The sequence below is a fragment of the Salmo trutta genome, chromosome 14 (assembly GCF_901001165.1).
Source record: "Salmo trutta chromosome 14, fSalTru1.1, whole genome shotgun sequence".
Taxonomy (NCBI): domain Eukaryota; kingdom Metazoa; phylum Chordata; class Actinopteri; order Salmoniformes; family Salmonidae; genus Salmo; species Salmo trutta.
In genome coordinates this window covers 2,092,777-2,104,891 of record NC_042970.1, presented here as the reverse complement: position 1 = coordinate 2,104,891, position 12,115 = coordinate 2,092,777, and the positions used below count along the sequence as shown (strand labels likewise).

Sequence of the window (12,115 nt, the reverse complement as noted above, 5' to 3'; positions counted from 1 at the left end):
AGACCCTGATACTTAAGCCCTGTGTTGTATCCAGCCCTGTGTTGTATCCAGCCCTGTGTTGTATCCAGCCCTGTGTTGTATCCAGCCCTGTGTTGTAACCAGCCCTGTGTTGTATCCAGCCCTGTGTTGTAACCAGCCCTGTGTTGTAACCAGCCCTGTGTTGTAACCAGCCCTGTGTTGTATCCAGCCCTGTGTTGTAACCAGCCCTGTGTTGTAACCAGCCCCGTGTTGTATCCAGCCCCGTGTTGTATCCAGCTACTGAATCTGCACCACAACTGACCTTTTACTGCTTTGTAAAACGCAGTTGCATTTCCTTACACAGAGGAGAGCATGATTTGCGTGAATTTGTACGTCCCATGTAATGGAAGTGGTAACGATGAGTAGAAATTCTTTGTTTTCTGGCATGTCTACATCCTCTTATCCTAATTGTTTTCTGACGCGGCTAAATGCTCTGTTTTCAGACGCGGCTAAATGCTCTGTTTTCAGACGCGGCTAAATGCTCTGTTTTCGGACGCGGCTAAATGCTCTGTTTTCGGACGCCGTTAAATGCTCTGTTTCCGGACGCGGCTAAATGCTCTGTTTCCGGACGCGGTTAAATGCTCTGTTTTTGGACGCGGCTAAATGCTCTGTTTTTGGACGTGGCTAAATCATACATAATGTTGCTGCCACCGTCTCTTATGACCGAAAAGAGCTTCTGGACATCAGAACTGGGATTACTCTCCTCAAACTGGACGAGGAGTTCTTCTTCGATGAGTCGGATGGTAGGGATATACTACGGACACCAGGCCCAGATCCCCGTGATTCTCTGGAAAAGGAAACGTAGGTTTCGCGGAAAGAGATCAGGATGCCTTGTGAGGATAAGACAATGAGTTTTGCCAGCTAACGTTCAATCGCTAGAAAACAAATCGGACGAACTGAAAGCACATATATCCTACCAACGGGACATTCTGTAATATCTTATGTTTCACCGATTCGTTGCTGAACGACGACACTAAGAACATACAGAAGGCTGGTTATACACTCCATCGGCAGGATAGAGCAGCAGCCTCTGGAGACACGGGGCCTTTTTTTTGTAAACAATAGCTGGTGCACGATATCTAAGGAAGTCTCAAGGTTTTGCTCGCCTGAAGTAGAGTATCTCATGATAAGCTGTAGACCACACGATCTACCTAGAGAGTCTGTATTTTTCGTAGCTGTTTACATACCACCACAGACTGAGGCTGGCACTAAGGCAGCATTGATTGAGCTGTATTCCACCATAAGCAAACAGGAAAACGCTCATCCAGAGGCGGCGCTCCTAGTGGCAGGGGACTTTAATGCAAGGGAACTCACATCAGTTATACCAAATTTCTGTCAGCATGTTAAATGTGCAAACAGAGGGAAAAAAAATTCTAGACCACCTTTACTCCACACACAGAGATGCATACAAAGCTCTCCCTTGCCCTCCATTTGGCAAATCTGACCATAATTATATCCTCCTGATTCCTGCTTACAAGCAAAAACTAAAGCAGGAAGTACCAGTGACTCGGTCTATAAAAAAGTGGTCAGATGAAGCAGATGCTAAACTACAGGACTGTTTTGTTATCACAGACTGGAACATGTTCTGGGATTCTTCCGATGGCATTGAGGAGTACACCACATCAGTCACTGGCTTTATCAATAAGTGCATCGAGAACGTCGTCCCCACAGTGACTGTACGTACATACCCCAACCAGAAGCCAAGGATTACAGACAACATCCGCACCGAGCTAAAGGCTTGAGCTGCAGCTTTCAAGGAGCGTGACACTAACCCGGAAGCTTATAAGAAATCCCGCTATGCCCTCAGACGAACCATCAAACAGGCAAAACGTCAACACAGGACTAAGATCGAACCATACTACACCGGCTCTGACGCTCGTCAGATGTGGCAGGGCTTGCAAACTATTACAGACTACAAATGGAAGCACAGCCGAGAGCTGCCCAGTGACAGGAGCTTACCAGCTCCTGTCACTGGGCCTAGTCACTTCTATGCTCGCTTCGAGGCGAGTAACACTGAAATATGCATGAGAGCACCAGGCGTTCCGGACGACTGTGTGATAACACTCTCGGTAGCCGATGTGAGCAAGACCTTTAAACAGGTCAACATTCACAAAGCTGCGGGGCCAGATGGATTACCAGGACGTGTGCTCAAAGCATGCACTGACCAACTGGCAAGTGTCTTCACTGACATGTTCAACCTCTCCTTGATTGAGTCTGTAATACCTACATGTTTCACATAGACCACCATAGTCCCTGTGTCCAAGGAAGCGAAGGTAACCTGCCTATATGATTACCGCCCCGTAGCACTCACTTCGGTAGCCATGAAATGCTTTGAAAGGCTGGTCATGGCTCACATCAACAGCATCCTCCCGGACACTCTCCATAGCAGAGTAGCCGCACACAAGCCTAAGATCACCATGCGCAATGCCAAGCGTCAGCTGGAGTGGTGTAAAGCTCGCCGCCATTGGACTCTGGAGCAGTGGAAACGCATTCTCTGGAGTGATGAATCACGCTTTACCATCTGGCAGTCCTGACGGAAGAATCTGGGTTTGGTGGATACCAGCAGAACGCTACCTGTCCGAAATGCATAGTGCCAATTGTAATGTTTGGTGGAGGAGGAATAATGGTCTGGGCTGTTTTTCATGGTTCAGGCCCCTTAGTTCCAGTGAAGGGAAATCTTAACGCTACAGCATGAAATTACATTATAGACGATTCTGTCCTTCCAACTTTGTGGCATCAGTTTGGGGAAGGCCCTTTCCTGTTTCAGCATGACAATGCCCCCGTGTCCAAAGCAAGGTCCATACAGAAATGGTTTGTCTAGATCGATGTGGAAGAACTTAACTGTCCTGCATAGAGCCCTGACCTCAACCCCATCGAACACCTTTGGATGAATTGGAACGGCAACTGCGAGCCAGGCCTAATCGCCCAACATCAGTGCCTGACCTCACTAATGCTCGTGGTTGAATGGAAGCAAGTCCCCGCAGCGATGTTCCAACATCTAGTGTAAAGTCTTCCCAGAAGAGTGGAGGCTGTTAGAGCAGCAAAGGGGGACCAACTAAATAGTAATGGCCATGATTTTGTAATGAGATGTTCGACGACCAGGTGTCCACATACTCTTGGCCATGTAGTGTATGTAAAACACTGGAAAATCACATCTTTGACTGCAGTGGGCCTTAATCTCAAGAGAAGACAGGTTAAAGACTCAATGTTCTCTTACATATAGGCCTAGACAATGTCCAAAACAACTAACACACTGAATTCAATGTTCAGTCATTTTAATTGTAAAGTCATGTCTTTCTACACAATACCACAACACATTTTATTCCAATCTGGGAGGTAAACTCGATTAAGAATTCAATAATTTTGCTATGTATTTACTGTATTTATTGTACTGACCCATCTCTCTCTCTCTCTTTCTCTCTCTCTCTCCCTGCTAGGCTCTGATAGATGAGGACCGGCTTCTCTCCAGACTAGAGGTGATGGGCAACCAGCTACAGTCCTACTCTAAAGTAAGAACATTTAAATGATAAATACTGATAAATACTGAAGTAAGAACATTTTTTAAATAAATCTGACCAAGACAATATATACTGAACAAAAATATAAACGCAACATGTAAAGTGTTGGTCCCATGTTTCATGAGCTGAAATAAAAAAATCACAGATTATTTTTCAGATGCACAAAAAAAAATGTATTTCTCTCAAATTTTTGGCACAAATTTGTTTACATCCCTGTTATTGAGCATTTCTCCCTTTGCCAAGATAATCCATCCACCTGACAGGTGTGGCATATCAAGAAGCTGATTAAACAGCATGGTCATTACACAAGCCTTCCAGGGCCAACCCATGGCCACGGCCCAGTCATGGGATAGCCATAGATTAGGCCTAACGAATTGACTGATTTCTTTATATGAACTAAATCAGTAATATCGTTGAAATTGATGCTTTTATATTTTTGTTCAGTATGTACAGTATGTGTGTACAGTGCATTTGGAAAGTATTCAGACCCCTTGAATTCTACACATTTTATTACATTACAGCCTTAACCTGAAATTGATTTAAATTGTTTTATTTCGTCATCAATCTATACAGAATACCCCATAATGACAAAGCAAAAACAGACCCTATACTCAATACTTTGTTGAAACACCTTTGTCAGCGATTACAGCCTCGAGTCTTCTTGCGTATGATGCTACACGCTTGGCTCACCTGTACTTGAGATGTTTTATTTGATCTATTTTAGAATAAGGCTGTAAGGTAACAATATGTGGAAATAGGCAAGGGGTCTGAATACTTTACGAATGCAGTGTGTGTACAGTACCTGTCAAAAATGTAGCCACACCTACTCATTCAAGGGTTTTCCTTTATTTTTACTATTTTCTACATTGTAGAATAATAGTGAAGACATCAAAACTATGAAATAACACACATGGAATCATGTAGTAACCAAAAAAGTGTTGAGGAAAGTTTATTCAAGTGCAGTCGCAAAAACCATCAAGAGCTATGATGAAACTGGCTCTCATGAGAACCACCACAGGAAAGGAAGACCCAGAGTTTTTATTTATTTATTTTATTTCACCTTTATTTAACCAGGTAGGCAAGTTGAGAACAAGTTCTCATTTATAATTGCGACCTGGCCAAGATAAAGCAAAGCAGTTCGACAACATACAAAAACACAGAGTTACACATGGAGTAAAACAACATACAATCAATGATGCAGTAGAAAAAATAAGACTATATACAATGTGAGCAAATGATGTGAGATAATGGAGGTAAAGGCAAAAAAAATGCCATGGTGGCAAAGTAAATAAAGTATGGCAAGAAAAACACTGGAATGGTAGATTTGTAGTTTGAAGAAAGTTAAAAGTTAAAATATAAATAATATGGTGCAAAGGAGCAAAATAAATAAATACAGTAGGGGAAAAGGTAGTAGTTTGGGCTCAATTAAAGATGGGCTATGTACAGGTGCAGAGATCTGTGAGCTGCTCTGACAGCTGGTGCTTAAAGCTAGTGAGGGAGATAAGTGTTTCCAGTTTTAGAGATTTTTGTAGTTCGTTCCAGTCATTGGCAGCTGAGAACTGGAAGGAGAGACGACCAAAGGAGGAGTTGGCTTTAGGGGTGACCAGAGAGATATACCTGCTGGAGCGCGTGCTACAGGTGGGTGCTGCTATGGTGACCAGTGAGCGGAGATAAGGGGGGACTTTACCTAGCAGGGTCTTGTAGATGACCTGGAGCCAATGTGTTTGGCGACGATTATGAAGTGAAGGCCAGCCAACGAGAGCATACAGGTCGCAGTGGTGGGTTGTATATGGGGCTTTGGTGACAAAACGGATGGCACTGTGATAGATTGCATCCAGCTTGTTGAGTAGGGTATTGGAGGCTATTTTGTAAATGACATCGCCGAAGTCGAGGATTGGTAGGATGGTCAGTTTTACGAGGGTATGTTTGGCAGCATGAGTGAAGGATGCTTTGTTGCGAAATAGGAAGCCAATTCTAGATTTCACTTTGGATTGGAGATGATTGATGTGAGTCTGGAAGGAGAGTTTACAGTCTAACCAGACACCTAGGTATTTGTAGTTGTCCACAAATTCTAAGTTAGAACCGTCCAGAGAAGTTATGCTGGATGGGCGGGCAGGTGCAGGCAGCGATCGGTTGAAGAGCATGCATTTAGTTTTACTTGTGTTTAGGAGCAGTTGGAGACCACGGAAGGAGAGTTGAATGGCATTGAAGCTCGTCTGGAGGGTTGTTAACACAGTGTCCAAAGAAGGGCCAGAAGTATACAAAATGGTGTCGTCTGCGTAGAGGTGGATCAGAGATTCACCAGCAGCAAGAGCGACATCATTTATGTATACAGAGAAAAGAGTTGGCCCAAGAATTGAACCCTGTGGTACCCCCATAGAGACTGCCAGAGGTCCAGACAGTAGGCCCTCCGATTTGACACACTGAACTCTGTCAGAGAAGTAGTTGGTGAACCAGGCGACGCAATCGTTTGAGAAACCAAGGCTACTAAGTCTGCCGATGAGGATGTGGTGATTAACAGAGTCAAAAGCTTTGGCCAGGTCAATGAATACGGCAGCACAGTAATGTTTCTTATCGATGGCGGTTACGATGTCGTTTAGGACCTTGAGCGTGGCTGAGGTGCACCCATGACCAGCTCTGAAACCAGATTGCATAGCGGAGAGGGTGCGGTGGGATTCAAAATAGTCGGTAATCTGTTTGTTGACTTGGCTTTCGAAGACCTTAGAAAGGCAGGGTAGGATGGATATAGGTCTGTAGCAATTTGGGTCAAGAGTGTCACCTCCTTTGAAGAGGGGGATGACAGCAGCTGCTTTCCAATCTGTGGGAATCTCAGACGACACGAAAGAGAGGTTGAACAGGCTAGTAATAGGGGTTGCAATAATTTCGGCAGATAATTTTAGAAAGAAAGGGTCCAGATTGTCAAGCCCAGCTGATTTGTAGGGGTCCAGATTTTGCAGCTCTTTCAGAACATCAGCTGAATGGATTTGGGAGAAGGAGAAATGGGGGAGGCTTGGGCGAGTAGCTGTGGGGGGTGCAGTGCTGTTGAATGCAGTAGGGGTAGTTAGGTGGAAAGCATGGCCAGCCGTAGAAAAATGCTTATTGAAATTCTCAATTATAGTGGGCTTATCGGTGGTGACAGAGTTTCCTATCCTCAGTGCAGTGGGCAGTTGGGAGGAGGTGTTCTTATTCTCCATGGACTTTACAATGTCCCAGAACTTTTTAGAGTTGGAGTTGCACGAAGCAAATTTCTGTTTGAAAAAGCTAGCCTTGGCGTTTCTAACTGCCTGTGTGTATTGGTTTCTAACTTCCCTAAAAAGTTGCATATCGCGGGGGCAGTTCGATGCTAATGCAGAACGCCACAGGATATTTTTGTGTTGGTTAAGGGCAGTCAGGTCTGGGGAGAACCAAGGGCTATATCTGTTCCTGGTTCTAAATTTCTTGAAAGGGGCATGCTTATTTAAGATGGAGAGGAAGGCATTTTAAAAAAATAACCAGGCATCCTCTACTGACGGGATGAGGTCAATATCCTTCCAGGATACCAGGGCCAGGTCGATTAGAAAGGCTTGCTCGTTGAAATGTTTCAGGGAGCGTTTGACAGTGATGAGTGGAGGTCGTTTGACCGCTGACCCATTACGGGTGCAGGCAATGAGGCAGTGATCGCTGAGATCTTGGTTGAAAACAGCAGAGGTGTAATTAGAGGGCACATTGGTTAGGATGATATCTATGAGGGTGCCAGTGTTTGCGGCTTTGGGGTTGTACCTGGTGGGTTCATTAATAATTTGTGTGAGATTGAGGGCATCAAGCTTGGATTGTAGAATGGCTGGGGTGTTAAGCATGTCCCAGTTTAGGTCGCCTAGTAGCACGAGCTCTGAAGATAGATGGGGGGCAATCAGTTCACATATGGTGTCCAGAGCACAGCTAGGGGCCGAGGGGGGTCTATAGCAGGCGGCAACTGTGAGAGACTTGTTTTTGGAGAGGTGGATTTTTAAAAGTAGAAGTTCAAATTGTTTGGGTACAGACCTGGATAGCAGGACAGAACTCTGCAAGCTATCTCTGCAGTAGATTGCAACACCGCCCCCTTTGGTCGTTCTATCTTGTCTGAAAACGTTGTAGTTAGGGATGAAGATTTCACAGTTTTTGGTGGACTTCCTAAGCCAAGATTCAGACACAGCTAGGACATCCGGGTTGGCAGAGTGTGCTAAAGCAGTGAATAAAACAAACTTAGGGAGGAGGCTTCTAATGTTAACATGCATGAAACCAAGGCTATTACGGTTACAGAAGTCATCAAAAGAGAGCGCCTGGGGAGTAGGTGTGGAGCCAGGCACTGCAGGGCCTGGATTCACCTCTACATCCCCAGCGGAACAGAGAAGAATAAGTATGAGGGTACGGCTAAAAGCTATAAGAATTGGTCGTCTGTGACGTCCAGAATAGAGAGAAAAAGGAGCAGGTATCTGGGGGCGATAAAATAGCTTCAAGGTATAATGTACAGACAAAGGTATGGTGGGATGTGAGTACAGAGGAGGTAAACCTAGGCATTTAGTGATTATGAGAGAGATATTGTCTCTAGAAACATCATTGAAACCAGAAGATGTCATAGCATGTGTGGGTGGAGGAACTGAGAGGTTGGATAAGGTATAATGAGCAGGGCTAGAGGCTCTACAGTGAAATAAGCCAATAAACACTAACCAGAACAGCAATGGACAAGGCATATTGACATTAAGGAGAGGCATGCTTAGCCGAGTGATCAGAGGGTCCAGTGAGATTCAGACAGCTAGCCGGGCCATAGGTAGCAAGCTGGTGGAAGATGGGAGGGAGGTCTGTTTTTAGCAGCCTCGTGCGTTTCCGTCTGTGGGTTAGTGGGGTTCCGTGTGGAAGGGGGGACCTGTCCAAGTTGGCAAAATAGTTAGTTATAGTGGCCCAAGAAAAGTGTCCGACAGACCTATTCAGATCGCAGCCGAAAAGACAGCTAACGATTAGCTGGCCGCAGATGGGCGATCAGGTTACGTCGCGACGGAGGGGCCAGTTGGACAACTCCCTCGGGCAGATAACGTCGGTGATCCAGTCGTGAAGACCCAATGGGGCTCCGCATCGGCAGTAAAACGGGTCAGGATAGGTGAGTTGTAGCCCAGGAGACACTTCAGCTGGCTAGCTCAGGAATAGCCCACGAGTGGCTGACGGAATTCTTCAGCTGGCTAGCTAGCTAGCTCCGTAATAGTGTGTGTTAATTCCGAGACCGACGTTGCCAATAGTCACTCAGGTAGCAGCTAGTTAGCTGCAAGATCCAGGTGTAAATGTCCAGAGCCTGCGGTAGAAATCGAGGAAAGGAGAGAGAATAGGTCCGATATGCTCTGGTCTGAGTCGCGCTGTACAAAAACTGGCGATAGCTTTTCGAGCTAATGGATAGCTGAGGACAGCTAACCGTAGCTAGCTGAACTTCAACGTTAGCCAGTGAAAATGGCTAACCTCTGGCTAGCTTCTGTCGTGGAATTCAGATGAGGTAAATAATACTTTCTTTTTTTTTTTTAAATTGATGAGGCGGGTTGCAGGAGAGTGCTTTGAGGTTGAGTATTTAGAATAAAAAAAAATGTAAAAAGATAAGTGAAGAAAAAATATGTAAATATATATATATATATACACGGGACACGACAGGACGTCTGAACTGCTACGCCATCTTGGAAGCCATCTAGTTACCTCTGCTGCAGAAGATAAGTTCATTAGAGTTACCAGCCTCAGAAAATGCAGCCCAAATAAACACTTCACAGAGTTCAAGTAACAGACACATCTCAACATCATCTGTTCAGAGGAGACTGTCTGAATCAGGCCTTCATGGTCAAAATGCTGCAAAGAAACCACTGCCAAAGGACACCAATAATAAGAAGAGACTTGCTTGGGCCAAGAAACACGAGCAATAGACATTAGACCGGTGGAAATCTGTCCTTTGTTCTGAGGAGTCAAAATTTGAGATTTTTGGTTCCAACCGCTGTGTCTTTGTGAGACGCGGTGTGGGTGAGCGGATGATCTCCGTATGGAGGTGGAGGTGTGATGGTGTGGGGGTGCTTTGCTGGTGACAGTGATTTATTTAGAATTCAAGGCACACTTAACCAGCATGGCTACCACAGCATTCTGCAGCGATACGACATCCATCTGGTTTACGCTTAGTGGGGACTATCATTTGTTTTTCAACAGGACAGTGACCCAACACACCTTTAGGCTGTGTAAGGGCTATTTGACCAAGAAGGAGAGTGATGGAGTGCTGCATCAGATGACCTGGCCTCCACAATCCCCTGACCTCAACCCAATTGGGATGAGTTGGACCGCGGAGTGAAGGAGAAGCAGCCAGCATGTGTGGGAACTCCTTCAAGACTGTTGGAAAAAATATTCCAGGTGAAGCTGGTTGAGAGAATGCCAAGAGTGTGCAAGCTGTCATCAAGTCAAAGGGTGGCTACTTTGAAGAATCTCTTTGTTTAACACTTTATTTATTTTTTATTTTTTTACCTTTTATTTAACTAGGCAAGTCAGTTAAAAACAAATTCTTATTTACAATGACGGCCTACCGGGAATTGTAAGAATGACAGATTTTTACCTTGTCAGCCCGGGGATTTGATCCAGCAACCTTTGTTACTGGCCCAAAGTTCTAACCTCTAGGCTACCTGCCGCCCCAAACTACATGATTCCATATGTGTTATTTCATAGTATGACTTTGACATACTAATAGACAAGTAGAACTATGGACATACTAATAGACATGCATCTTTTGTCATGTATTTGGTTAAGAGTTATTTTGAGGGGACGTCTTTTTCTCTCTCCCTCTTTTTCTCTCTCCCTCCCTCTCTCTCTCTCTCTCTCTCTCCCTCTCTCTCTCTTCAGAACCAAACGGAGGATGGGATGCATAACGAGCTGGTAACTCTGCAGGAAGACAAACACAACTATGAGATTACTGCCAAAGAGTCCCTGAGGAGGGTCCTACAGGAGAAGATAGAGGTGGCTAGGAAGCTGTCAGAGGTTGAGGTGAGACTGACCTACCTGTTCAATCCACCTTATTTTCTAGCGCTTTTAAAGCACGGAAGCCAAACGTGGAAACAGCGGATACAACCTATTCCATGCAAATGCGTTGTTTTAATGAATATGCGCCTCTAGAAATTAGCTGATATACCGTATTATTGTCCTGCTTATGTGCCTGGACCTGTTTTAGGCTAAACTGCTGAGGAAAAAACCCATAACCCGCCCGATTGGTTGCCCAATCAGGCGATCTAGATGCACTTATTTCTAAATGAATATGCATTCAAAACACCAGACTTATTCAAAACACCAGACTTATTCAAAACACCAGACTTATTCAAATGACATGGGTTATTCACTGCAGTTTCCAGCCTAGAGTAGAGTTTTGTACTCACTTGAAAATGATTCAAACATTCTTCAGTACATTGTTTTTGTAGCCTGGGTAGGATACATTTGTTGGCCCTAAATTATGGTAGCTTTTGGACCTTGAACCTGGGGCCTGGGAGGGAGACCACTCAGCCTGGGGAGAGCACATGGAGCTACCTTGGACCCCTTGGCCTGGGAGGGAGACCACTCAGCCTGGGGAGAGTACATGGAGCTACCTTGGACCCCTTGGCCTAGGAGGGAGACCACTCAGCCTGGGGAGAGTACATGGAGCTACCTTGGACCCCTTGGCCTGGGAGGGAGACCACTCAGCCTGGGGAGAGTACATGGAGCTACCTTGGACCCCTTGGCCTGGGAGGGAGACCACTCAGCCTGGGGAGAGCACATGGAGTAGCTACCTTGGATTTCATGATCTGATCAGCGTTTTTTTCTGTCACTGTGTAAATTGACTGGATATATTCTTTGCAGTATTAAGCCAAACATTGAGCTTTTCTGGGATAATTCTGGGATAATATGCGTATCATATCCTGAATAAGAAGCATATAGGCTACGTCTGTCTTCATTTTTCTGTTGCGCAATTACCATGTTCGTTAGCCTGCTAACAGCCTATTGGAGGAGAGATGCATGCTTTCTCTTGCTCGCTGAATGTAGAATACGCTACAGCATTAACAGGCGGGGAGTTGGAAAGAAGAAGCCCATATTTTCCTGTAGTTAACACTGGCCTACATCCTGACAAAATACACCATATGAGTTTCCTGCTACTGTAGCTTTCTGGACCTTCTGAACTGTGGAGAACGGACCCAGACTGATCTGAATGGTTGCGTGACCAGGCCCAGTGAGAACGGACCCAGACTGATCCGGATGGTTGCGTGACCAGGCCCAGTGAGAACGGACCCAGACTGATCCGGATGGTTGCGTGACCAGGCCCAGTGAGAACGGACCCAGACTGATCCGGATGGTTGCGTGACCAGGCCCAGTGAGAACGGACCCAGACTGATCCGGATGGTTGCGTGACCAGGCCCAGTGAGAACGGACCCAGACTGATCCGGATGGTTGCGTGACTTGGCTGTAGGCAGTTCAGCATGAAACCAAACAAGATGTGTGAGTGGTTATTCAAGTGATCCTGCATCAGTTTACAGCGTATTGACAGTAATTGTGTGTTCACTTGAAAACAATACATTTCTCATTGGACTGTG

The 12,115-nt window shown here is 45.4% G+C and overlaps 1 protein-coding gene across 3 annotated transcripts in view; it reads left to right on the top strand.

Annotated features, from left to right (window-relative positions):
* LOC115207228 (sarcolemmal membrane-associated protein) overlaps positions 1-12,115 on the top strand; it is a 103,497-nt gene that overhangs the window by 46,521 nt on the left and 44,861 nt on the right. For all 3 annotated transcript variants that reach the window (XM_029774201.1, XM_029774203.1, XM_029774202.1), the window contains exons 7-8: positions 3,456-3,527; positions 10,404-10,544. In XM_029774201.1, coding sequence (XP_029630061.1) covers positions 3,456-3,527; positions 10,404-10,544 — 213 coding nt within the window. The remainder of the gene's footprint in view (positions 1-3,455; positions 3,528-10,403; positions 10,545-12,115) is intronic.